At 38.9% G+C, this 27,807-nt stretch overlaps 2 protein-coding genes across 3 annotated transcripts; both read right to left on the bottom strand.

Annotated features, from left to right (window-relative positions):
• Positions 1 to 1,477: 1,477 nt before the first annotated feature.
• Positions 1,478 to 12,185, bottom strand: LOC146307310 (leukocyte elastase inhibitor-like). Its single transcript, XM_084746746.1, has 9 exons — positions 12,044 to 12,185; positions 9,517 to 9,698; positions 7,180 to 7,320; positions 6,472 to 6,589; positions 5,275 to 5,417; positions 3,696 to 3,773; positions 2,667 to 2,756; positions 2,402 to 2,582; positions 1,478 to 1,852 (listed from the first exon to the last, which is right to left on the bottom strand). Exons 2-9 carry the CDS (start codon positions 9,691 to 9,693, stop codon positions 1,626 to 1,628), a joined length of 1,155 nt encoding a protein of 384 aa, XP_084602872.1. The 5' UTR covers positions 9,694 to 9,698; positions 12,044 to 12,185; the 3' UTR covers positions 1,478 to 1,625.
• A 2,219-nt stretch (positions 12,186 to 14,404) lies between these two features.
• On the bottom strand, positions 14,405 to 27,803 carry LOC146307309 (leukocyte elastase inhibitor-like). 2 transcript variants are annotated; one of them, XM_084746742.1, is made up of 10 exons: positions 27,644 to 27,803; positions 26,082 to 26,263; positions 23,162 to 23,278; positions 21,197 to 21,337; positions 18,949 to 19,066; positions 17,459 to 17,601; positions 16,304 to 16,381; positions 15,268 to 15,357; positions 15,003 to 15,183; positions 14,405 to 14,767 (listed from the first exon to the last, which is right to left on the bottom strand). In XM_084746742.1, the coding sequence occupies exons 2-10, from the start codon at positions 26,256 to 26,258 to the stop codon at positions 14,541 to 14,543; spliced, it is 1,272 nt and encodes a 423-aa protein (XP_084602868.1). In that variant the 5' UTR covers positions 26,259 to 26,263; positions 27,644 to 27,803; the 3' UTR covers positions 14,405 to 14,540. The 2 variants fall into 2 exon arrangements, with proteins under 2 accessions (XP_084602868.1, XP_084602869.1); XM_084746743.1 differs by lacking the exon at positions 23,162 to 23,278.
• Positions 27,804 to 27,807: the final 4 nt, after the last annotated feature.

The raw sequence follows: 27,807 nt of genomic DNA, 5'->3' as shown, positions 1-27,807 counted from the left end.
TTAGACAGGCTACTTCATTAGCTTCTTTTAAATCTTTGCTGAAAACCTTCCTTTATAGGAAAGCTTTTGCAAACTGCTAATCCAAGTCATTTGGTTTTCCCACACTGCTCTGGCTCGGTTACATTTTTATTTATTTATTTATTTTTTTATTTGTTTTTTTTTTTAAACCAATTTTTATCTCTGTACTTGTAATGTGATTTTACTTCATGCATTTTTACCTCCTCCTGCTTTTATGGTGTGTTGCTTTACTTGCTGTTTCTTTCTTTGTCTCAGCTGCTCATATTTTTTATTTTTTCTGTACAGCACTTTGTAACCTTGTTAAGAAAAGTGCTATATAAATAAAATTTATTATTATTATATCATATATTTTAGACCCACCCCTACTGCTCATATAAAGCATTACTATACTTATGTAGGTTTAGGTCAGATGTTTTAAAAATGGGATATGGGCCTTCCCAGAGAGATGCCAAACAATTTCAAGGGAGGTTCAGTGAATGGACATGAAAAATATAAGTTACTACATTAGCTTACAACAACAGATCACATAGAATTGCCTAAATGTGTGATTTGGTTACAAAAATAGTTCAAAGATACATTATTGGGGTATCTTACTGTTTCCCAGAGTCAGAAATTAATAAATGCCTTTAGGCAGACCATTTGATGTACTTGGTGTGATTCTAAGTTATGTCAAACAGCAATATCAGGCTATATTGGATCAGTTGTTGAATATCTATGGGATCAAATACACATAATCATGATCCCATAGACATTCAGGAATTGAGTGAAACTAAGCAGGTAAACTAAACTAAGGGGGGCATCTTTTCCCAAGCTTTGTCTGAGGAGAGGCCCACAGCCTCAGACTCTGAAAACCCCTGTTTTATGTTGACATTAATAGTAAGAAATGTGATGGTAAAGACTTCTTGTTGACAATAAGTACTATAGTAGTAGTAGTAGTGGTGGTGGTGGTGGTGGTGGTAGCAGACGTGTTAACACGTCCACAATGAGGCATGAATCCATCTTATCACATGTGATTGAACCAGATCTGAGAAAATGTCAATGAAAGGAATTTTCAAAAAATGTGACAAACAATGAATGCCAACCACATGTTTATTCCATATGTAAAAGCGTTAGGATACAGAAAAATAGGTTTAACCTTAATGCAAGCTCTTGTTGTCTATAGTCTATATTCATTATATGCATAGTGGTACAATTACATATAGTTTAACTGCACCTTGCTTGTTTACACTTCTAATAATCCTCAAGGACATGTCTATAAACTAGACTTCAATAGACGAGGGTAGGGTGTGAGGGTGCAGCAAACAGGACCATACATGCATTACAGACATGAAGTAAACTAGACCCTAAGGATGAGAGTAGGTGCAAAAGATAAGTAGTGCAAGAACCTAATGATCAGGAAGGCACAAGATAAAAACAGAGTCACTACAGAAAATACAACACTACAGGTTTTACTCATAATTCTGGGACAGGGACTCTTTAGCTATAAGAAACTCTAGAGCAGTGATTATCAACATTCTTCCAGTAATACCCAAAAATACACTCTTGCAACAGTAGTTGTGTCGTAACGCCACTCCAGTTGAAGAACACTGCTCTAAGCAAAGTAGTGCTCACTGAGGGGAGCAGTATCGGCCAGCGAAGAGAATGCTTTTGGAGGGGTTATGGCGGATGAAGAAGAGGAAGGGATGGTCTGCAATGAAGGTGGGTAGAATACGGGCAGAGCAGAATGTGAAGACAGCATCAGTGGCAGCAGCGGCCTCCGTTCCCTCCTCGTTCACCTCCACAAAAGCCTTGTGGACGACTTTTGACAGCACCAGGTCGTTGTCAGGAGACATGCCTGTCAGCAAAAGAGAAGGAAAGTCAGTATTTTAAATAAAGTCTGGTCTCATGGATACTTATTTCATGCCTGATATGTCTTGGAAAACATGAAAAAAAACATATGAACATGTTAACAAGGTTAAAAACGTGATTTTCACTGGAGGTGAGTTTTAAGATAATCCCAATGTACTTTTTTGTCCGTGTGGGGCAAGATAAAAAACTGAAACAATTTACTGTAACAACAGTCACACACTGTAATAACAGTCTGTAACCTTAGTTTAAGCCATGTTCTCTCATATATTACTTTAAAACACTTTGCAGAGTATCACACTGTTCGATCTGTGTCTAAAATGCTCCAACACTTAAAATAATTGTGTGGGAAGTTTTTTTTAGCTGTAATTTAGTTCTCTGGAGGAATCATGACAGGATGCAGTCACCTCATTGGCTCCACAGAAACACCTGACAAGTTTGAAGTATGTCAGATGAACAGTTCTCAAGAGAGGTGAGTTACATACATGCAGACAGAGATTCCTTGTCCTATAGTTTGATATGTCTGATATGGTCCTACCGAAGAAGTTCTTCTTGTCCTTGTCGAAGGCGTCCACCATGCCCATACTGATCAGGACATCATTCATGTCGTATGTCTCCTCCATCTTGAATCGTGGCAGCCAAACCTGGACCTCAGTTTCTTTCATCGTGTCTGGACAAGTCCACTCCACAAAGTTCTCATAGGTCAGCTGCTGCTCCAACTTTGGGTGGACACAGAAATAATTATTACTTTGACAGTGTCTTGTGGGTTTCTTTATGTGTGGAAGTGTGTGTGTGAGTCCTACCTTCTCCAGTCCTGTTGAACTGTCCTCGATTTCCATGGGTAGAAATATGAGCATGCTGAGCTTCTTCCCTTTGTAAGGCATCTCCAGGATCTGTCCAACACAAGGTTTCAAACATTACAGCAAATATATATATACACTGGTCTGTTTGCTTGTTTTTTTTAAAGAGGACAGCTCATGGGATTACATGACACAAACAAAACTCTTGTTCGGTAATCAGTGTTGTAATTTGTAGGCAAAAAGAAAAAAGTGTGGATCATGACTAAAATCTTATCCATTCCTCTTTGAGTAATTGTCAATCTCAATGACATACCATGGACATTTCATTAAAGTGTGAATCTCAAAGATTTTCATTTAAATACATGATTTATCACCACATGAGGTAATACAACGGCCCACTGATCAAAGTATTGCAATGTTCATTTATTTATCCAGAAAATGGTGAAAATGTTGATCAGTGTTTCTCAAAGCCAAAGATGACATCCTCAAATGTTGTTTTGTCCATAATGCAAAGACATTCAGTTAACTGTCATAAAGGAGTAAAGAAAAAACCAGAAAAAGTTCACAAACAAGAAGCTGAAATCTAATGCAAAGTCAAGCAAACATTTCCTACTGCTGCAGCTTCACTTTAAAATCATTACCTGGTGAAACACAAGCTGACATTTATTATGAAGGAGCCATAGGAAATGCAATGTTAGTCAGTGGGCTTTGTACTTAACCTTTATTGTTCTTCAAAAGTGCATCTACAAAACAAGACAGCAGTCATTTTTGACTGTTTTTTGACAGCAGATCAGTTTGAAATATTAGAGGGAGTAACAGAACAGTCAGGAGCAGCCACAGAATGACATGCAGAAAGACATGCAGGCGATAGCAATCTTCAAGATTGCCAAGTCCCACTTAACTTCATTAACAAAGGTAATACATGATTGGTTCTGTTGTCGCCTGGTCACTTAACAGCTGGTTGATCGACTGACAGACAATCTGAATGACTGTCTTAATGTTGCTGATTAATTAACCAATGTTCTTGATTACCTGACATTTGACTTCAGGGATGAAGGTCAAAGGGAACTTGGATTTCTGGTACATCATCTTCACTGTCTTGGTTTCATTCTGAAAATGGCGAACAGAAAAATTACACGTCTTAACATCAGTTGAAGTCTTGTGCACATCAACTTGTTGCAGTGATGTGATGTGTACAGTGTGGTCAGTATAACGTGGTGTCATTGATGAGTGTGTTCAGAGGTGAAATATATTTGAAACTTTCAACCAGACAGGGCAGCAAAACACTTTTTTTCATCCTGCATTAAGTTACTTTCCCATACTCTACAGTATATCTACAGGTGCATGAAAGGACCAGTGTGTATGATTTAATGGCTGATGAGGTTGCAGACTGCAACCAGCAGAATACCCCGTGTTGCGCCCGTTTGTAGTTCATAGAGGGGAATCACCTCCACCTTTTGAGTGACGCACTTGTCCAAATATGGTATGAGTGAATCCCGGAGGAGGAGGCCCCCTCGAAGACAAAGCAGAGCGGTAGAAGCGCGCGAATTGCGCTCAAGAAACTCAAACTCCTTTGTTCCCATCTCCCTTTTCCCTAAAGTTAAGATCAGGGGCGGGGCGTGCCAACAGGCAAACCAGGCATTTGCCTGGGGCCCCGGCTTTTAGGGGGCCCCCGCTAGGGGGGGGCATGCGGTGCGGTGCGGCGGTGCGGTGTGGCGGTGCGGTGCGGCGCTTTGCACCTATGGGGTGGGGGCCCCATAAATTTCTTGCTTGGGGCCCCCAAGGACCCTTGCCCCGCCACTGGTTAAGATTGAATATATTGATAAATAAATAAAGAGAAATTAAGCATTCGAACGCCTATGAAGTTCTTCCCTGCACCTTACACCCCCCATCTCACCCTTCTGTCCAAGCCTGTAGGAGAACCTATGGTGGCTGTGAAATTTGTGAAAAATGCTAAAGTTCCTCTCTAGAACAAGGGTGTAGCACGTCTGTTCTGGGCTACTGTAGAAACATGGTGATGCGACGTGGACTCCAAGGAAGAGGACCTGCATCCTCTGGAGATATAAATGGTTCATTCAAAGGTCATGAAAAAACAAGTCTCAGACTGTAAGAATCCAGATTGATTTTTTACAAAGTATGAATAACAAAAAACAAACCAAAACAAACAAAGAACAAAAAAAAAACATGATTTTTGCAGCAGTCTGCTCTGGTATTTTCTCCAAGTAAAAAGCCATGTCATCGGCGAATGTAGTTACTGTAGTGCTACAGATGGCTTCATCATTACCATAGAAACCCATCCAGATAGGTTGGTGATGTCTGGACACTGATTACTTACAAATAACAGTGTGGACAAGCTGTCTTACAGATCTGATCTGAGAAACACACAGTCTGAACAAAGTGTTATTTTCAGGAGATCATACACTAAAGAAAACACATTACATTTCTGCAATATTGTGCCAAACAATGGCATATGCACCATGTGCACCATGCACCACCAATGCACCAAAGTACACATTTGACCTTAAGACAGTAACTTTTCTTAATTTTCTAGTTCTTTTGTCAACTAGTGTTGGTCCATTTAATGTTGTGATTGAGCAGTTGCAGCTGTTACCATATTGATTTTAAACGGAGCATCTCTTGTGTCACTCTCCTCAAACTGCTCGTTCCAGTTGCCTTTGAAGTAGATGGCATTGACCAGCACCAGCCTGGTCATGGCGTCCACCACGTCCTGGGCTAGCAGATCCTTAATTTTACCTGGTAGACAACATGGATACATGTGAAGCAATGTCACACAAATGAAACAATATCAAGTTTTGACCCTGAAGGGACCTTTCCTTAGTCCCCCCTCTTTATACTCTGTGCTCCAATAACAGTTGAGCTAGCTTGGTACCAGTGGAACCCCTGTCAAATTTGTCCTTTTTTCTTTCCTTTACTTAACTATGTCTTTTATATTTAGATTTAAAGAGTTAAAAGATGTTCCTGGGGGACCTGTAAAAGTGACATTTAGTCACATCTTAAAGCTACTACAAGGAACTTTAATATTTTGTCATTTTTGAGGGCCCTCTCCACCTGCTTCTTTTTAACTAGTTAATGTACAACTCACTGAAATGTTACCTGGGAAAATGTAAACACAGGCTAACTTCTTTCTATACAGAAATAGTAGATCCTATCATGGATGGCCACATTTGCTTATGTAGGTCACACAGAAGCATCAGTACTAAATTAAGACTCTTTCATACCCAGCTAAAAACTCCTTGGAATAGCTTAAAGTTATCTAATTTTTGCAACATGGTTACTAGCTTGCAAAATCTGCATGCATTGTTAGCTTGCTAGTTACAGCTGATACCTAATGCTAGTAAAACGCTAGCTAACTAGCTAGCTAATTATCACTGTAAAGTAGCTAGCCAATGAGCTAACATTTTGTTAACGCTAACTATTGGATGTATCTGAGTAGCTAACAATGCTGCAGATATATGTCACTTTTACAGGTCCTCAAGCAACGTCTTTTAAATTTGTTTTTCTTTTTACCATAGATAAGCCAAACACACAGCATATCCACGTAGACTACAGAAAACAGGAGACAGAGTTTCTGCCAGGTACCAATCTGGCTCAACTGTATTAGTAAAACAGGGTGTTGGCGATGTGTAATTTCGTCAGTTGGAATTCTGATTTAACAATTACTTCTGCATCCAAAAATGTGAGCTCATCTCAGGATTTTTCTATTCATCACTAAAAGTGCGTTGAACGAAGGCGACATGCAGGATGATTAACAAACTGGTAAGTGTGTATGTTAGTGTGTATAAATTACCTTGTGTCTGGTTCTCCACCCAGCTGTTGATGTTCAGCCTTGCCGCCTCTGAGCTGGTTATAAAGTCCACAGACTCCAGCTCTGCTTTGTAGTACTTCTTGGTGTTTGATAAGAAATCCTGAAACCATCAACAACATATTTACTGAATCTGATCCCCCCCAAAAAAATTTCTCTTTGATTTAAGGCACAATATGCAGGATTTTCTTTAAGAACAATGTATACACTTATTTAAAATGAATCCCTCTCAATCATCACTTATGACCAACTGTAAGTGTGTGATGGTGTCTGCTTGTGCAGAGGTGTGGGTGTGTTTATTTGTGTTTTAGAACATAAGTTCTATGAAACAATCAGAAAATATCATTCTCTTTCTCAAATTCACTGCTTTGTTCTCACTAGTGCTGCTTCCTCACTTCATTCACTCTCTAGCTTTCTTGACCAATGCTGCTGTCTCACTATCTCGTTTGTTGGGCTGGAGAGTAGGGGCCAACTTTGAATAGTGTGTTTACAAGCAGCGACTGAAAAATCCTGCATATTGTACCTTTAACATAGTGGAATATAGGTCATTATAGCCAGAACTGTGTTTTTTTTTGTGTTTTTTTTTGTTTTTTTTTTACAATCACTGCATTTCTTGCTTGCATTCACTCCAGCCTAATAATACGCAAACAGAAGCACACCTACTCAAGAAGACACACACTGGAATACACACACCTGAACAAACTGGTAGGACTGTTCCCCGTACAGTCTGTTGGCGACACTGAGGGCATACGGAGCATCTGCCTTATTGAGCTTATTGAGCAGCTTGGCAAAGCTAACGTGGACATCATCCTGACAATCCTTGGTTTTCAGGCACTGTGGAAAAAGAAGACAAGTATTACAGACATGCACTGAGTGAACAACAGACCATTCTATTATAAACAGTGTATTAGACTGGATTGGTGCTCATCTTACCCATTAAATGATGAGAATAGAAAATGTGAAGTAACTCTAAAAATAGATATTTTGTTGTAAAACTATTAAAAATCAATTGGTCATTAAAAAAAACATTCAAGTCAGCCAGACAGATAGATTGGTCCATAATGATCAACAAGAAAGAAATGGATGACTTGGAATTTCACTTAATGGTCAAGGTGATGAATTTGGTACATTTTTATACTGGTGTACTCTTTTAATCTTAGAACATCTAAATCATTTCAAGTCAAAGTTAATGCAAAACCTCACAACACAGACTGAAAAATGTGGCATAAAACACAAAATATACAATAAAAAACTGACATGGAAAACACAGAGGGACCACTTTAACACCTTTAGCACCAACTTTAAAGAACCCATGGAAATGCCTGCCCAAGTCTGACCAGTATGAAGACACACCGTCCCTCCACCATGTTGTTACTCATGTGGTTATCTTTAAAACAAATGTCTGTCCTTTTGTAAGAATTCAGGATGGCATGTTTTGGCTGCTGTGCATCCAAATCAGGAAGACATACATAATAATCTTCTGTGGACAGCCAATGAGTTATCAGAGTAGTACAACAACAGGAAACAGCTCAATTTGTGTGTACTCTATTTTATCAATGCATTTTGTTTTTTTGTTTTTTTGCAATGGGTCAAACTTCTGATGGTTAAGTCTAATCACACTGTGGTTTTCAGCAGCTGCTTGTTAGAAATAAAGAGCACAACAGGAAGAAACTGCACAAAGAAAAGCCAGGACATTCCTGTGTGGCATGGACAGAGGTAGATTGGAAATCAACAAGCAAAGCCATGTGAAAACGGAGGCGGAACCACCGCGTCTTCGTCTCCAAGGATCCCCTCACCAGATGACACCTACCAGACAGTTAGTAAAGCCCCACAGTTTATCACTCCTGCAGATGCTGTGGCAGGCTGGACTGGAAACTCTCTGCATGGAAGCTCTGCATTGGAACCTGCATTAGTTGATCTTCTGCCTCAATGAAGCAGAGGACCTAGGGGTGTAATTGGTAATGTTCACAGTTAAGTTAGATATCATGTGTCTGTGTGGCTGTGCAGGAAGTTAAAATGTCACCCTAACAGCAATGTGTGGGTCAGGTCGTGTTTTGCAGAACTTGCACAGTGCATTACTTTTAAATAGGGAAAATGGATCAAAAATTAGGCCACACAGTCAAATAGTTGATCAGACAAAATTCCCTAATTCCTTAGGGGTAACCACACCCAACAGTGTTGAACAGGTGTACTCACCACACCCTGCATACACTTGAGCAAGTTAAGACCTTAAATCTATGGGGGTCAGCAAACACAAGAGTTATAGGCTTGCATTGTTTGAGACCAGTGATTCCTAACCGGGTGTGCTTCTAAATGGTAATAACGGTTAACAAGAAGGTAAATGGCATGTTCTCACAAATTTGGGTGATGATATCACTGAATGCTGACCTACACACTTATTATTTCCATCAACACACTGAGGTATTTGTAGAGTAAATGTTGTCCAGCTAGTTAATGAACAAGTTAAAAGAAATCAATTCACATAACTGGACTTTGTGGTAAATGACTGCTAAAAATCTTCACAGCAGTCATATGTTACTGTCACCTCTGATCTCTGTCATGTCAATTGTATAGTCATAGTTTAATAACATAAGACTGCACGTATCTTCCAGCTGGTATCCAACCAGCTCAACCCAGGCAGTCAGACATGTCTCCTGCACACATACTGGGAAGTGATAACGTGTACAGATCTCTCTACCTAGATCTTTATTACCTTTGGACTTCTTCTTTCTTTATGCTCACGCTGAAAGAAAAGTGAGTGAGGACTTGCAGGCCTGCAGTGCTTCACTATATGAAGCCAACTATCTGCAGTGTTGCTTGAAGTCGTGTCACACAGGTGCTGGGTTAACTTAATGGGTTATTTTCTAGTACAAATCTGCATGATTTTGTCCACCAGATGAACAAAGTAATTACACATCTTGTAAAATGTGAGCTTCATAAAATAAACCAGGTGCACCAACCTGCAATGTCATTAATGTTAATCTGTCACGTTTCACAAAGACAGATTGTCTGTGTGTTTTTTTATTGTACCTCTGACATCTGTGTGTATGTGTTTCCTCTGGCGCCCATCATCACCATAGCCAGGGCTGAAGAGATGCTAAACGGAGAGTAGAAGACATTGGCGGTCTTGTCTTTATCACTCAGCTTTTTGAACAAAGCCTGAGAGAAGGCGGTGTTGGCCTTGGATAGAGGAGTTGAAGAAGTCATCGTGTCTGCCAAGAAGGATCAGGGCAGTTCATTAATTATTATATTAATGATATTCATTATTATTACATTACTAAAATAATTCTTGATCTCTGGCTGATTAGTATCACAATTTCTCATATAACTGGACCAAACTCCACTGAAAATGTTGTTCCTTTACAATGTCACTGATTATCACTGAATATAAATACTTGATAGACGATATATAAAAGCAATTTCAAAACCAGTAAGACTCAGTTTTAAGTTCACCAAACTTTAAACAGGCCAAGAAGGAAAAATCAAGATCTGGAACTGGTAAGAGTTTTAATTTGGAGAGAGTTTAATTGGAAAAACATGGTCAGATTCTTTATAACACCAGCACTCAGAGCAAATCATTAACACAAGTTTTGGGGATGTTTTAAGAGCCACAGCTACTAAAAGACAATCAGAGACAGCATGGAAAAAAAAATAAGAATTGATATTAACTTTTCTTTTCAGGTCTTGCTCTTGAATAAGATACCACCACAACTTCTTGGCTTTCCTAAAGCAGCGTTTAGAATATTGCTGTCACCACCAAATAGATAAATAGATACTTTTGTAATATAAAAAATAACATTTGCTTTAAGACTCAAAACAGACACATCTGATAAATGTTTATAAGGATGGAGTGAATTTACCATCTCATATAGAACAATTTTCAGGTGCATCAGCTGTATTATAACACCCCTGGTTCTCTGCTATACAGCCCCCCTTCTTTGTTTCTTTTTGTGTTTATTTGCTTCATTTGCATTTAGAAACAAAAGTCTGTAACAACTCTGGAAGGCTGAGACTCAGGTGCAGAGAAACACACAGGAGGCAGAGTGAGGTTCAAACAAAAGTCACTGTCTTTACTAGAGTCCAAAAAGGCAAACAAAACAGACAGGAAAAGAGGCACAATACTAAAATCCTATAAACAGTCAAAGTCCAAACAAACCATGGAGCCTAACACAGCGAAAGCTAGAAGCAGCATCACTGAGAACAAAAACAATCTGGCAAAGGCATGTGGAGCTGATGGGGGTATATATACACAAGGATGGCAAGGAGGGTAATCAGGGGCAGGTGAGTAAGAGGCCTCAGGTGTGGTTGATGAGAGGTGGGAAAACACAGGAAACTGAAAAGACACAAGAGGTAGTATTACAAAATAAAACAGGAAATAACATGATAAAAACCAGAATGTTACAAAGTCTATAATAGAAGACATTTTGCAGCTGCTGACTTTCTACTTGAATAAAAACAGCATTAAAAAATAGACCAAGAAGAGTTATTTTCAAGATTTGGGATGTAACAATACCAAAAACTCAAGGTGCAATAATACCACAATATAAAGTCCATGATGCAATATTTATTGCATTGTTAAAAAACAAGAAAATGACAACATCAAAAAAATTATTTTAACAAATAACCAAGCCCATTTCTACCCTTGAGGATCCAATTTAAAAAAAAAAAATCTGTTAAAAGTTAAAATATTCTGCCTCTCTTTTGGGATCCCCCTACATCTTATTCAATGATCCCTGTTGTCCCCCAAACCCCAGTTTGAAAACCTCTTAAATAAAATAATTCACATTTAACATTGTGTATATCATCACAGTTTGGTTTGGTATTGAGGTTTTTTCCCTTGTTTTGTTTTGATATTTAATGTTGTTACTCTTCTATTCAATATATTTTAAAACGGGTTATTCTACCCTTAAAAGTAATCAAATAAAGTAGAGCTTGTTACCACCAGTAGGATTTTATTGTACAGACACACCCACCCACACTCAGAGAGCGGAGGAGAGAGAGTTACGGTAAACAACAATAACAAACAAACACAAAGGGGGTAGGAGGTTCCCCAACTGTCCCCACGCAAAAATATCAGCGTTTTTTTAAACGAACCGTACGTGGCGAGGCGGAAAGCACAGGTAGCTCTATGCTATCCAAAATAAGAGCATCTCTCCCAGCCCCGATCACAGCGCTCTCCAATCTCCTGCCCCTGTTAACGTCGTCAGGAGAGAGGAGAGAGATCGCGGTGCGATGCGCAAGAAAATATATGTTCTGCCAGTCATTTAAGGTGGACCAGTTGTATAAGTCGGTGGACCCAGGCCCGTTAGGACCCCCATAACGCTGCGTCTGATTGCTAAAATAAAAACATGTGAACACAAATCAGTGTTAACTGTTTATTCAGGTCCAAATGCTCTGTAATCAGAACAGAGGATCATTCCAGCCCAGCCTGTAACGTTATCATAATGCCTGTCCCGTTTAACCCATCAGGTAAAATGATATAGGAAAAGATCTTACACCAACTTAAAACAAACTAACCCGAATATCACAAACTGAATGAGACTCATCCTCTACTTACTGACAGACACTTTTCTTGTGGTCCTCAAGTGATCAGGATTTTTTCCGTCACAGGAAGACTTCTGTTGGAAGAATCAGTTTTATCGCCTACAAGCTGACACACACTGACATCTGCGCTTCTGCGTTCTCACGTGCATAGACGTAGGCATAGACATGTATACGTAGACGCCGCATTGAGCGCTGAATCATACGTCGACGTCGCCGCCATATTGGATGTGGCAAGAGCAAACGGAGAATGTGCCTCTTTCATTCATGCAGAGTTACAACACACGGAAAAAGCTGTGCAAGACACACACACACACACACACACACACACACACACACACACACACACACACACACACACACACAGACTGTAGTTGTATAGATATATGTATGTTCATCAATGTCCCCCCCTACAGATATATATGTATGTATATATGTTCATCAATCACTGAATCAAAATGATTAATCAAAATCAGTTAAATGTAAACGTTCATGCTCTTTATTCAGAAAACCCACCTGTCACATCTACGTTTCAGGATCTGGTTATTATAAACACAGATGTTTAATATTAATATTTCAATATTTATCATCGCAATAACAGTGTTTGGTAGCTGTAAAAACTCATAAAAACATTAGAAAAATACATATGTTGGTTTGGTGCTTACCTATGTCCTAAACATATAAGGAGTAAACATTTATAATCATAACATTAAAAGTTACATACTTTGTTTTTGATGCCTATTTGTTTCCCAAATATATTAGTGTGTGTGTGTGTGTGTGTGTGTGTGTGTGTGTGTGTGTGTGTGTGATTATGCTAAGATTTCAGAATGTGCAGACCAAATACATTACTATATATACAAATGATCAATTCCATAATAATAATGATGCTAATTGATTAATGATACTAATTTCAAAGGACCCTTGGAGAAGCTCTCAGCTGCATGGAGGACAGAAGCTGCTGTTAACAAGCCAGACCCAACAACAGTGTTATGATATCAAGTGATGTTATTTTAGATCCATATCAGCCACCCCTACTGCTCATATAAAGCATTACTATACTTATGTAGGTTTAGGTCAGATGTTTTAAAATATAAGATATGGGCCTTCCCAGGGAGATGCCAAACAGTTTCAAGGGAGGTTCAGTGAATGGACATGAAAAATATAAGTTACTACATAAGTTACAACAACAGATCACATAGAATTGCCTAAATGTGTGATTTGGTTACAAAAATAGTTCAAAGATACTTATTGGGGTATCTTACTGTTTCTCAGAGTCAGAAATTAATAAATGCCTTTAGGCAGACCATTTGATGTACTTGGTGTGATTATAAGTTATGTCAAACAGCAATATCAGGCTATATTGGCTCAATTGTTGAATATCTATGGGATCAAATACACATAATCATGATCCCATAGACATTCAGGAATTGAGTGAAACTAAGCAAGTAAACTAAGGGGGGCATCTTTTCCCAAGCTTTGTCTGAGGAGAGGCCCACAGTCTCAGACTCTGAAAACCCCTGTTTTATGTTGACATTAATAGTAAGAAATGTAATGGTAAAGACTTCTTGTTGACAATAAGTACTATAGTAGTAGTAGTGGTGGTGGTGGTGGTGGTGGTGGTGGTAGCAGACGTGTTAACATGTCCACAATGAGGCATGAATCCATCTTATCACATGTGATTGAACCAGATCTGAGAAAATGTCAATGAAAGGAATTTTCAAAAAATGTGACAAACAATGTATGCCAACCACACGTTTATTCCATATGTAAAAGCATTAGGATACAGAAAAATAGGTTTAACCTTAATGCAAGCTCTTGTTGTCTATAGTACATATTCATTATATGCATAGTGGTACAATTACATATAGTTTAACTGCACCTTGCTTGTTTACACTTCTAATAATCCTCAAGGACATGTCTATCTGATGATGTGATTTCATGACATTATCTTTGGTGAACTGGATTTATAAAATGAGGTAAAGTGCAGAGAATCCTGGAACTGTCATACCTTCATATGGTGTAAAAGTACAATTGACATCTGTGCCGGTGGTCGAAAAAAGAGGCACAGAGAAAATATGATAAAGGCAAATTCTTTCAAAGGGTGTCACGTATAAGATAAGATAAACTAGACTTCAATAGACGAGGGTAGGGTGTGAGGGTGCAGCAAACAGGACCATACATGCATTACAGACATGAAGTAAACTAGACCCTAAGGATGAGAGTAGGTGCAAAAGATAAGTAGTGCAAGAACCTAATGATCAGGAAGGCACAAGATAAAAACAGAGTCACTACAGAAAATCCAACACTACAGTTTTTACCCATAATTCTGGTGTTGAAAATATGGGACAGGGACTCTTTAGCTATAAGAAACTCTAGAGCTCTTTAGCTATAAGAAACTCTAGAGCAGTGATTATCAACATTCTTCCAGTAATACCCAAAAATACACTCTTGCAACAGTAGTTGTGTCGTAACGCCACTCCAGTTGAAGAACACTGCTCTAAGCAAAGTAGTGCTCACTGAGGGGAGCAGTATCGGCCAGCGAAGAGAATACTCATGGAGGGGTTATGGCGGATGAAGAAGAGGAAGGGATGGTCTGCAATGAATGTGGCTGGAATACGGGCACAGCGCAGCATCACGACAGCAGCAGTGGCAGCAGCGGCCTCCGTTCCCTCCTCGTTCACCTCCACAAAAGCCTTGTGGACGACTTTTGACAGCACCAGGTTGTTGGCAGGAGACATGCCTGTCAGCAAAAGAGAAGGAAAGTCAGTATTTTAAATAAACATAAAGTCTGGTCTCATGGATACTTATTTCATGCCTGATATGTCTTGGAAAACATGAAAAAAAATCAGATGGACACTTTAAGGTTAAAAACGTGACGTGAAGTACGTCAGATGAACAGTTCTCAAGAGAGGCGAGTTACATACATGGAGACAGATTCCTTGTCTTACAGTTAGATATGTCTGATATGGTCCTACCAGAGAAGTCACTCTTTGCCATGTCAAAGGCGTCCACCATGCCCATACTGATCAGGACATCCTTCATGTCGTATGTCTCCTCCATCTTGAATCGTGGCATCCCAACCTGGACCTCAATTTCATCCATCATGTCTGGACGAGTCCACTCCACAAAGTTCTCATAGGTCAACTGCTGCTCCAACTTTGGGTGGACACAGAAATAATTATTACTTTGATAGTGTCTTGTGGGTTTCTTTATGTGTGGAAGTGTGTGTGTGAGTCCTACCTTCTCCAGTCCTGTTGAACTGTCCTTGATTTCCATGGGTAGAAATATGAGCATGCTGAGCTCCTTCCCTTTGTAAGGCATCTCCAGGATCTGTCCAACACAAGGTTTCAAACATTACAGCAAATATATATATATACTGGTCTGTTTGCTTGTTTTTTTGTTTTTTTTTTAAAGAGGACAGCTCATGGGATTACATGACACAAACAAAACTCTTCTTCGGTAATCAGTGTTGTAATATGTAGGCAAAAAGAAAAAAGTGTGGATCATGACTAAAGTCTTATCCATTCCTCTTTGAGTAATTGTCAATCTCAATGACATACCATGGACATTTCATTTAAGTGTCAATCTTAAAGATTTTCATTTAAATACATGATTTATCACCACATGAGGTAATACAACGGCCCACTGATCAAAGTATTGCAATGTTCATTTATTTATCAAGAAAATGGTGAAAATGTTGATCAGTGTTTCTCAAAGCCAAAGATGACATCCTCAAATGTTGTTTTGTCCATAATGCAAAGACATTCAGTTAACTGTCATAAAGGAGTAAAGAAACCAGAAAATGTTCACGAACAAGAAGCTGAAATCCAATGCAAAGTCAAGCAAACATTTCCTACTGCTGCAGCTTCACTTTAAAATCATTACCTGGTGAAACACAAGCTGACATTTATTATGAAGGAGCCATAGGAAATGCAATGTTAGTCAGTGGGCTTTGTACTTAACCTTTATTGTTCTTCAAAAGTGCATCTACAAAACAAGACAGCAGTCATTTTTGACTGTTTTTTGACAGCAGATCAGTTTGAAATATTAGAGGGAGTAACAGAACAGTCAGGAGCAGCCACAGAATGACATGCAGAAAGACATGCAGGCGATAGCAATCTTCAAGATTGCCAAGTCCCACTTAACTTCATTAACAAAGGTAATACATGATTGGTTCTGTTGTCGCCTGGTCACTTAACAGCTGGTTGATCGACTGACAGACAATCTGAATGACTGTCTTAATGTTACTGATTAATTAACCAATGTTCTTGATTACCTGACATTTGACTTCAGGGATGAAGGTCAAAGGGAACTTGGATTTCTGGAACATCATCTTCACTGTCTTGGTTTCAGTCTGAAAATGGCGAACAGAAAAATTACACGTCTTAACATCAGTTGAAATCTTGTGCACATCAACTTGTTGCAGTGATGTGATGTGTACAGTGTGGTCAGTATAACGTGGTGTCATTGATGAGTGTGTTCAGAGGTGAAATATACTTGAAACTTTCAACCAGACAGGGCAGCAAAACACTTTTTTTCATCCTGCATTAAGTTACTTTCCCATACTCTACAGTATATCTAAATGTGCATGAAAGGACCAGTGTGTATGATTTAATGGCTGATGAGGTTGCAGACTGCAATCAGCAGAATACCCCCCATCTCACCCTTCTGTCCAAGCCTGTAGGAGAACCTATGGTGGCTGTGAAATTTGTGAAAAATGCTAAAGTCCCTCTCTAGAACAAGGGTGTAGCACGTCTGTTCTGGGCTACTTGTAGAAACATGGTGATGTGACATGGACTCCAAGAAAGAGGACCTGCATCCTCTGGAGATATAAATGGTTCATTCAAAGGTCATGAAAAAAACAGTCTCAGACTGCCTGCTCAAATTTGCTTTTGGCACAGATCTGATCTGAGAAACACACAGTCTGAACAAAGTGTTATTTCATAAGAGATCACACACTAATGAAAACATATTCCATTTCTGCCATATTTCACCAAACAATTCCTCTAAATCTGACATCATTTGACCTTAAGACAGTAACTTTTCTCTTACAAACATCATGTGATGTAAGAACAGATGTCTCAGCCTCATTCCTATTTACTGGAACATAGTTTGTGTAACCCATGAATAATATGTTAAAAGTTGTTGGTAAACACTTCCTCCCAGTCTTGACTACTTTGCAATACAAAAATGTTGGACATACCCCTTTTATTTAGTAATCAGATTTCACCGTCATTTGACCCTCAGTCCCACAATTAACTATGGTAAGTTTTTCTGTTTTGCTTTCAATGAAGATGTCAGAATCAGTGGCCTAAATGCTATGCTACCATGCAATACATATTTCCAACCCCATATTTACTGACTTTAACTGACTTTTGTCAACTAGTGTTGGTCCATTTAATGTTGTGATTGTAGCAGTTGCAGCAGTTACCATATTGATTTTAAACGGAGCATCACTTGTGTCACTCTCCATAAACTGCTTGTTCCAGTTGCCTTTGAAGTAGATGGCATTGACCAGCACCAGCCTGGTCATGGCGTCCACCACGCCCTGGGCTAGCAGATCCTTAATTTTACCTGGTAGACGACATGGATACATGTGAAGCAATATCACACAAATGAAACAATATTAAGTTTTGACCCTGAAGGGACCTTTCCTTACTCCCCCCTCTTTACACTCTGTGCTCCAATAACAGTTGAGCTAGCTTGGTACCAGTGGAACCCCTGTCAAATTTGTCCTTTTTTCTTTCCTTTACTTAACTATGTCTTTGGCTTATCTATGTTGAAAAGAAAACAGAATGTTGAAGATTTAAAGAGTTAAAGATGTTCCTGGGGGACCTGTAAAAGTGACATTTAGTCACATCTTAAAGCTACTACAAGGAACTTTAATATTTTGTCATTTTTGAGGGCCCTCTCCACCTGCTTCTTTTTATCTAGCTAATGTACTACTCACTGAAATGTTACCTGGGAAAATGTAAACACAGGCTCATTTAATAATTTCATGGAGAATCTAACCCAGTGGTAGGCACTAAAAATAACTATACAGAAATAGTAGATCCTATCATGGATGGCCACCTTTGTTTATGTAGGTCACATAGAGGCATCAGTACTAAATTAAGACTCTTTCATACCCAGCTAAAAACTCCTTGGAATAGCTTAAAGTTATCTAATTTTTGCAACATGGTTACTAGCTTGCAAAATCTGCACACATTGTTAGCTTACTAGTTACAGCTGATACCTAATGCTAGTAAAACGCTAGCTAACTAGCTAGCTAATTATCACTATAAAGTAGCTAGCCAATGAGCTAACATTTTGTTAACGCTAACTATCAGATGCATCTCGGTAGTTAACAATGCTGTAGATATATGTCACTTTTACAGGTCCTCAAGCAACGTCTTTTAAATTTGTTTTTCTTTTTAACATAGATAAGCCAAACACACAGCATATCCACGTAGACTACAGAAAACAGGAGACAGAGTTTCTGCCAGGTACCAATTTCGCTCAACTGTATTAGTAAAACAGGGTGGAATTTGGGAAGGAATGCTGAATCATTATTTTCATTAGGACACATAAAAAGGTCTTCAATTTCCAGGACTATTTACTGCATAATTTCTAAATCGACATGGAAACATCTGCCTTATACCAAGAAAATCAGATGAGAGTAGCACTCAGACTTAAATTCTGCCCCTTTTCAAGCCACCATTGAGAAAACCTTTAAACTTATGGCATCGTAAGGACATTCAGGTTTGCATGTTGATGTGTAATTTCATCAGTTGGAATTCTGATTTAACAATTACTTCTGCATCCAAAAATGTGAGCTCATCTCAGGATTTTTCTATTCATCACTAAAAGTGCATTGAACGAAGGCGACATGCAGGATGATTAACAAACTGTTAAGTGTGTATGTTAGTGTGTATAAATTACCTTGTGTCTGGTTCTCCACCCAGCTGTTGATGTTCAGCCTTGCTGCCTCTGAACTGGTCATAAAGTCCACAGACTCCAGCTCTGCTTTGTAGTACTTCTTGGAGTTTGATAAGAAATCCTGAAACCATCAACAACATATTTACTGAATCTGATCCCCCAAACAAAATTTTCTCTTTGATTTAAGGCATAATATGCAGGATTTTCTTTAAGAACAATGTACACTGCCGGTCAAAAGTTTTAGAACACCCCAATTTTTCCAGTTTTTTATTGAGAATTATGCAGTTTAATGTCTCATTGTACTCTGAAATGAAAACATAGAACAAATGAACAATTGAAGTTAAAAAAGGAATCACAGAATCAATTCAACCAAAAAACAGCTGAACACACTCGTGGCATTTTTTCTACAATGGAAATCAAATATTCTTCAGAAAGTTCTTCCCAACTGTTCCCAGAAATGTGTGGCACTTGTAGGTTGCTTTGCTTTCACTCTTCTGTCCAGTTCATCCCAAACCAGCTTGATGGGGTTTAAGTCTGGAGACTGTGTTGGCCACTCCATGTTTTCAAGCTTACCATCTTGTTCTTTTTTCCTAAGGTAGTTCTGGTATAGCTTGGATTTATGTTTTGGGTAATTATCTTGCTGTAGAATGAATTGCTGACCAACTAGGTTCATACCAGAGGTTACTGCATGGCACTGCAGAATGCTGTGGTAGCCGATTTGGTTCAGGGTGCCTCTCACTCTGTACAAGTCACCGACCCTGGATCCAGCAAAACAGCTCCAGACCATCACGCTTCCTCCTCCATGTTCGACAGTTGATGTCACACACTGAGGAACCATCCTCTCGCCTACTCGATGGCATACAAAAATCCTGTGTGATGAACCGAAGATTTCATATTTTGATTCATCAGTCCATAACACCTTTTTCCGGTCTTCAGTAGTCCATTGGCAGTGTTTCATGGCCCAGGCAAGCCTCTTTTTCTTATTCTGACGTCTTCTTGCTGCAACTCGACCTGTCAAACCTGCAACTCGAAGTATTCTCTTTACAGTTGAACTGAGACTTGTTTACTATGACCACTATTAAGCTGTGCTTGAAGCTGTTGTCCTGTGAGCTGCCTATCACACAAGCTGTTGACTCTCAGAAACTTGTCCTCTGATTCTGTTGTGGCTTTGGGTCTGCCAGACCTCTTCCTGTCAGAGTTTCCCCCAGTTTCTGAGTGCCTTTTGATGGCGAAAGAAAATGTACTCACTGACACCTTGTCTTTCTTCACTATTTCTCTGTAGGAAAGACCTACATTTTTAAGTGTTATGATGGTCTGTCTCTCTTCCATTGTTAATTGCCTTTTTCTCGCCATTTTTATAGCAACACACTACTTTCTGCAGTACAATACTGTTCAAATAATGCTCATGAGGGTATGATACCATAGCGTTTTCCAGCACTACTTTTATGCAGACAGAGGGGGTTATAAGGAATCAAGAAAAGTTGGGACACCTGTAGGAATTGGTAGCACCAACTTTCAAGGCTTAATCAACCTCCATTGCTGCAGAACACCTTTAAGTTGTTAACCCATTTCTTATTATCTGAAAAAGGCCTTTTTGTATAATTCTGAAATGTACATTATTTTTCAGTTTTGGGTAGCCTTACCTTTTTTTTAACCTCTGGCAGTTCACCACTTACCTTTGTACCATTTCAAGCTATTCATTTGACTTTAACTGCTTGAATTTCAATAAAAAACTGGAAAAATTGGGACATTCTAAAAGTTTTGACCTGTAGTGTATAGACTCATTTAAAATGAATCCCTCTCAATCATCACTTAGGACCAACTGTAAGTGTGTGATGGTGTCTGCTTGTGCAGAGGTGTGGGTGTGTTTATTTGTGCTTTAGAACATAAGTTCTATGAAAGAACCAGAAAATAGCATTCTCTTTCTCAAATTCATCGCTTTGTTCTCACTAGTGCTGCTTCCTCACTTCATTCACTCTCTAGCTTTCTTGACCAATGCTGCTGTCTCACTCTCTCATTTGTTGGGCTGGAGAGGAGGGGCCAACTTTGAATAGTGTATTCACAAGCAGCAACTGAAAAATCCTGGATATTCTACCTTTAACATGGTGGAATATAGGTCATTATAGCCAGAACTGTGTTTTTTGTTTTTTTTTTTACAATCACTGCATTCCTTGCTTGCATTCACTTCAGCCTAATAATACGCAAACAGAAGCACACCTACTCAAGAAGACACACACTGGAATACACACACCTGAACAAACTGGTAGGACTGCTCCCCGTACAGTCTGTTGGCGACACTGAGGGCATACGGAGCATCTGCCTTATTGAGCTCATCCAGCAGCTGGGCAAAGCTAACGTGGACATCATCCTGACAATCCTTGGTTTTCAGGCACTGTGGAAAAAGAAGACAAGAATTACAGACATGCACTGAGTGAACAACAGACCATTCTATTATAAACAGTGTATTAGACTGGATTGGTGCTCATCTTACCCATTAAATGATGAGAATAGAAAATGTGAAGTAACTCTAAAAATAGAAAATTAGTTGTAAAACTATTAAAAATCAATTGGTCATTAAAAAAAACCCATTAAAGTCAGCCAGTACAAGGCAGATAGATTGGTCCATAATGATCAACAAGAAAGAAATGGATGACTTGGAATTTCACTTAATGGTCAAGGTGATGAATTTGGTACATTTTTATACTGGTGTACTCTTTTAATCTTAGAACATCTAAATCATTTCAAGTCAAAGTTAATGCAAAACCTCACAACAGACTGAAAAATGTGGCATGAAACACAAAATATACAATAAAAACTGACATGGAAAACATAGAGGGACCACTTTAACACCTTTAGCACCAACTTTAAAGAACCCATGGAAATGCCTGCCCAAGTCTGACCAGTATGAAGACACACCGTCCCTCCACCATGTTGTTACTCATGTGGTTATCTTTAAAACAAATGTCTGTCTTTTTGTAAGAATTCAGGATGGCATGTTTTGGCTGCTGTGCATCCAAATCAGGAAGACATACATAATAATCTTGTGTGGACAGCCAATGTGTTATCAGAGTAGTACAACAAAAGGAAACAGCTCAATTTGTGTGTACTCTATTTCATTCAGTGTTTCCTCTACATTCATTTAGGAGTGGCGGCCCGCCACTCTTAAATCCTAGCCGCCACTCCTTCAAATTTCTTTCTTTTTTTTTTTTTTTATTGTTGACGCAAATACACCACCGCCGCATCTCTCCACCTTCAAAACAGACTCCTGTCGGGTACTTGCGAGCACTAAGGTAAACTGCAGATAACTATCTTGCTCAGTATGGAAATATACTTGCGCGTGCTCATTTGCATGATGCTAGCGTTGTTTGGGGGGCACGGTCGTCAAGCACGTCAAGCACCTAGGCGACAGGGCAGAGTCAGAGGAGCAAATTCCCGAATTACAAATAAACAATAAAGCAGCGAATTACCGGCCGGAGAAGAGGTAGACGTAAGTTATTAGCTTGAGATAACTCGACAAAGATTTTACAAGTTAAACAGACGTTCACAATATGTTGATGACCAGCTAACGTTACGTAACTTATCGGTAGTTTAAGTTAATTTGGCCCGGTGCCAACTCAGTGTTACTAACGTGAGTAAACTGATTTGATAGTATTAGGCTAACGTTAATATCTACACACCATTATGTAACAACTGACTGCATTTTTCAGATGAGTTTATTGAAATATTTCTCTAAGAAGAGAAACGGAACGCCTGCCCCCGCTGCTGAAAAAAATCCTACAGGAAACACTGTCATTAATGCATTTTGTTCTCATGGGTCAAACTTCTGATGGTTAAGTCTAATCACACTGTGGTCTTCAGCAGCTGCTTATAAGAGATAAAGAGCACAACGGGAAGAAACTGCACAAAGAAAAGCCAGAACATTCCTGAGTGGCATGTATCACAATGAGGTTTTGAGTTGTTGGACACACACACAGTAAGCCTTCTGTAAATAGCACACATATACAGTAGCTACTGTGCTATTTCGCATTGCTTTCTTTTCCATATTCAGTTCAGGAGGACAGAGGTAGATTGGAAATCAACAAGCAAAGCCATGTGAAAACGGAGGCGGAACCACCGCGTCTTCATCTCCAAGGATTCCCTCACCAGATGACACCAACCAGGCAGTTAGTAAAGCCCCATAGTTAGTTTATCACTCCTGCACTGCTGGCTCTGTTACCATCTTCCGCAGATGCTGTGGCAGGCTGGACTGGAAACTCTGCTGCATCTGCATTGGAACCTGCATTAGTTGCTCTTCTGCTTGCTGTGGCTTCTCTGCCTCAATGAAGCAGAGGACCTAGGGGTGTAATTGGTAATGTTCACAGTTAAGTTAGATATCATGTGTCTGTGTGGCTGTGCAGGAAGTTAAAATGTCACCCTAGCAGCAATGTGTGGGTCAGGTCGTGTTTTGCAGAACTTGCACTTACACATTACCTTTAAATAGGGAAAATGGATCAAAAATTAGGCCACACAGTCAAATAGTTGATCAGAGAGAAGTGACTGAATTCCTTAGGGGTAACCACACCCAACAGTGTTGAACAGGTGTACTCACCACACCCTGCATACACTTGAGCAAGTTAAGACCTTAAATCTATGGGGGTCAGCAAACACAAGAGTTACAGGCTTGCATTGTTTGAGACCAGTGATTCCTAACTGGGTGTGCTTCTACACCAGGGAATACTTAATTGACAAAATTAAAATTACTGTTTGATTTTAAAACTATATCCACACACCTGAACACCATGTCTTGCAACTGAGAGTGTGTGAAAACTAGTTAACAAGTTAACAAGCTAGCAGTGAATGTAAACATTTAAAAGTTGGTATGAAATAGATAGCTATAAGTAAGGATTAAATGATTGAAATAAGATATCAGACAAAAAAAGGTTGGGAACCAGTGGTTTAGACTAATTCAACAAGATATTTCAGTTGTAAATCTTAAGTTATATTCAGAAATATGTTTAGATAACCTTATTTAAAATATTGTAAATAGCTTCATTGTCCTAGTTGTATATTTTTATTTGTCTTCAGCCTAAGATTTTCATTTTCTTATTTTGTATAGTAAGCAATATGTTCATGTCCAGTGACAGAGATATCGTTTTTGTCCAGGTACCAGTGTGTGCACATTTCTAAATGCTAATAACGGTTAACAAGAAGGTAAATGGCATGTTCTCACAAATTTGGGTGATGATATTGCTGAATGCTGACCTACACACTTATTATTTCCATCAACACACTGAGGTATTTGTAGAGTAAATGTTGTCCAGCTAGTTAATGAACAAGTTAAAAGAAATCAATTGACACAACTGGACTTTGTGGTAACTGACTGCTAAAAATCTTCACAGCAGTCATATGTTACTGTCACCTCTGATCTCTGTCATGCGGGCACAAGCACACACCCACTCACTTTCTGCACTGACTCACTGTTCTGTAACCGCATCTCATGACACAGTCAGGATCACCAAGCCACCAAGCAGAACAACATCCCACAAAAATAACAGAAATCAGTTGGATTTTTGTCTTGGTGGGTGGGTTGAACAGATGCATGTGGCTCTTTTTTCGATCTGTCTATCACAGACTCATCTGTAAAAGCCACCATAAACCTTTTCCCTCTGCAACCTTTGGTCCAGGTGCAGGTGCAGTTTAACTGTGGTCGTCACATCTGGCTGAAAGCTGAACACTTCAACAACAATTTCACCACCTTCTGGAACAAAGCCCTGCTTTGAACAGTGAACTCTCTCACAAAAGCCACTGCATGACGCTGTATGACATCTTTGTCCCTGACGCTGTCAAACAGCCAGGTGATTATCCTCCTGTTATTGCAGCAGATGACAGAAGGGAAAAAAGGACAAAATACCATTCATATCTGCTTATAAATTACAAAACATAAAGCTTCACACTGGAAATAAACCTGCACATATTGTGAACAACCTTATCCCCACTGACTGTCACTTGCTCTACAAACAATTAAAAAACAGTATGTTGTAATCACTGTCTTACACGCCCACTAACTCCCTAAACATTGCATTTTCCTTAGACTGAAACTGTTTCTGAAGAAACATGCAAGATTTCAGGTGAAGCCTTGCCTCTCCCACTTACTCACATTTCCACGGTCCTGACTTATCTGGGTGCGTCTTTGCTTTAGCAATCATTTAGAAAACTGTCACTAAATGTTCTGTGTTTCACCATGTTAACCTCCACCTACATTCTTACTACCTCTACTGAGAGTACCGACTGCCAAAACTGAAGACTGATTTCACTGAAGACTCAACTTAATCTCAATATCTGTGGTTTATTCTACCAATATTTCTGGACCTTACTGACTGTTTATCTTGTTGAAAGCTTTAAGATTAGCATAAACCAATCCCTTATTCAATTAAACATATTAGTATATTAATGTATATGCAGAATTAATTTATTTCATGTCCTAAAACAAGCTTTGACAATGTTTTTTCTTAACAACCCCTGTATTTCTTCATAATGAAGGTGTTAATTCTACAGCTTGCAATGTGCATGTCAGAATAATAAGACTGAAAGAAGTAATTATTCATTAATTATCTAACTGTGAATATGTGTAGTCATAAGTTTAACAACATAAGACTGCACATATCTTCCAGCTCAACCCAGGCAGTCAGACATGTCTCCAGCACACATAATGGGAAGTGATAACGTGTACAGATCACTCTACTTAGATCTTTATTGCCTTTAGACTTCCACATTATGTGTTCAGTTCCTATGGTAACACAACACAGAGTCACCACCAATAAAATCTAGTCAGAGTCTGAACAGAACAGATCTTCTTTCTTTATGCTCACACTGAAAGAAAAGTGAGTGAGGACTTGCAGGCCTGCAGTGCTTCACTATATGAAGCCAACTATCTGCAGTGTTGCTTGAAGTCGTGTCACACAGGTGCTGGGTTAACTTAATGGGTTATTTTCTAGTACAAATCTGCATGATTTTGTCCACCAGATGAACAAAGCAATTACACATCTTGTAAAATGTGAGCTTCATAAAATAAACCAGGTGCACCAACCTGCAATGTCATTAATGTTAATCTGTCACGTTTCACAAACACAGATTGTCTGTGTGTTTTTTTATTGTACCTCTGACATCTGTGTGTATGTGTTTCCTCTGGCGCCCATCATCACCATAGCCAGGGCTGAAGAGATGCTAAACGGAGAGTAGAAGACATTGGCGGTCTTGTCGTTGTCACTCAGCTTTTTGAACAAAGCCTGAGAGAAGGCGGTGTTGGCCTTGGATAGAGGAGTTGAAGAAGCCATCGTGTCTGCCAAGAAGGATCAGGGCAGTTCATTAATTATTATATTAATGATAGTCAACCTAAAATAACTCTTGATCTCTGGCTGATTAGTATCACAATTTCTCATATAACTGGACCAAACTCCACTGAAAATTTTGTTAATTTACAATGTCACTGATTATCACTGAATATAAATACTTGATAGACGATATATAAAAGCAATTTCAAAACCAGTAAGACTCAGTTTTAAGTTCACCAAACTTTAAACAGACCAAGAAGGAAAAATCAAGATCTGGAACTGGTAAGAGTTTTCATTTGGAGAGAGTTTAATTGGAAAAACATGGTCAGATTCTTTATAACACCAGCACTTAAACAATCCAAGTGAGTCAGACAGAATGCTGGAGAGGCTGTGGATCTGTGGGAGCAAATCATTAACATAAGTTTTGGGGATGTTTTAAGAGCCACAGCTACTAGAAGACAATCAGAGACAGCATGGAAAAAAAATTAAGAATTGATATCAACTTTTCTTTTCAGGTTTTGCTCTTGAATAAGATACCACCACAACTTCTTGGCTTTCCTAAAGCAGCGTTTAGAATATTGCTGTCAGCTGTCTGTTAAGTTTTTATTTTAGGGTTTGGATACAAAAAAAATCTTCATAGTTAATCAACGAATAAACTAATATCACTTTAAGGCATGATCAATCAAAATGACCAAGCCCATTTCTACCCTTGAGGTTCCAAATAAAAAAAAAACTGTTAAAAGTTAAAATATTCTGCCTCTCTTTTGGGATCCCCCTACATCTTATTCAATGACCCCTGTTGTCCCCCGAACCCCGGTTTGAAAACCATTTAACATGTGTATATCATCACAGTTTGGTATGGTATTAAGGTTTTTTCCCTTGTGCTGTTTTGATCATTTTTTTTGTTGTTAGTCTTCTTTTCAATCTATTTTTAAAACTGGTTATTCTATCCTTAAAAGGAATCAAATAAAGTAGTGCTTGTTACCACCAGTAATTTAGGATTTTATTGTAATTAGCTGCATCCTTGGTAGTGTATCTGAAAATTTAACTGCAGATTGTAAATATAGACGACTTTGAAAGCATCATACATTCAAGACAGTATCAAAATTCCAGATCTTTCAATGGAATGAGGTAGAAAAACCAGTTAAAAGGTTCAATATTACTTTTGTACTAGAAGCATACTACTTACTCTGTAAAATTAGGTAGCTATAAATTGAGATATACTATACTATACTATAATTTAAAGGTCTTAAGGTGTGAATCAGGTTCACCGACTGTCAAACTTGAACTTAAAACACCTGTAACGTTATCACGATACTGATCTTACACCAACTTAAAACAAACTAACCCGAATATCACAAACTGAATGAGACTCATCCTCTACTTACTGACAGACACTTTTCTTGTGGTCCTCAAGTGATCAGGAGTTTTTCCGTCACAGGAAGACTTCTGTTGGAAGAATCAATTTTATGATTTACAAGCTGACACGCCCCGAAAACACTGACATCTGCGCTTCCGCGTTCTCGTATGTCAGTGTACGGAAGCCGCGCGG

The sequence above is a fragment of the Lutjanus erythropterus genome, chromosome 21, assembly GCF_056507025.1.
Source record: "Lutjanus erythropterus isolate fLutEry1 chromosome 21, fLutEry1.hap2, whole genome shotgun sequence".
In the NCBI taxonomy this organism is placed as follows: Eukaryota; Metazoa; Chordata; class Actinopteri; order Lutjaniformes; family Lutjanidae; genus Lutjanus; species Lutjanus erythropterus.
This window is presented reverse-complemented; position numbering and strand designations above follow the sequence as displayed.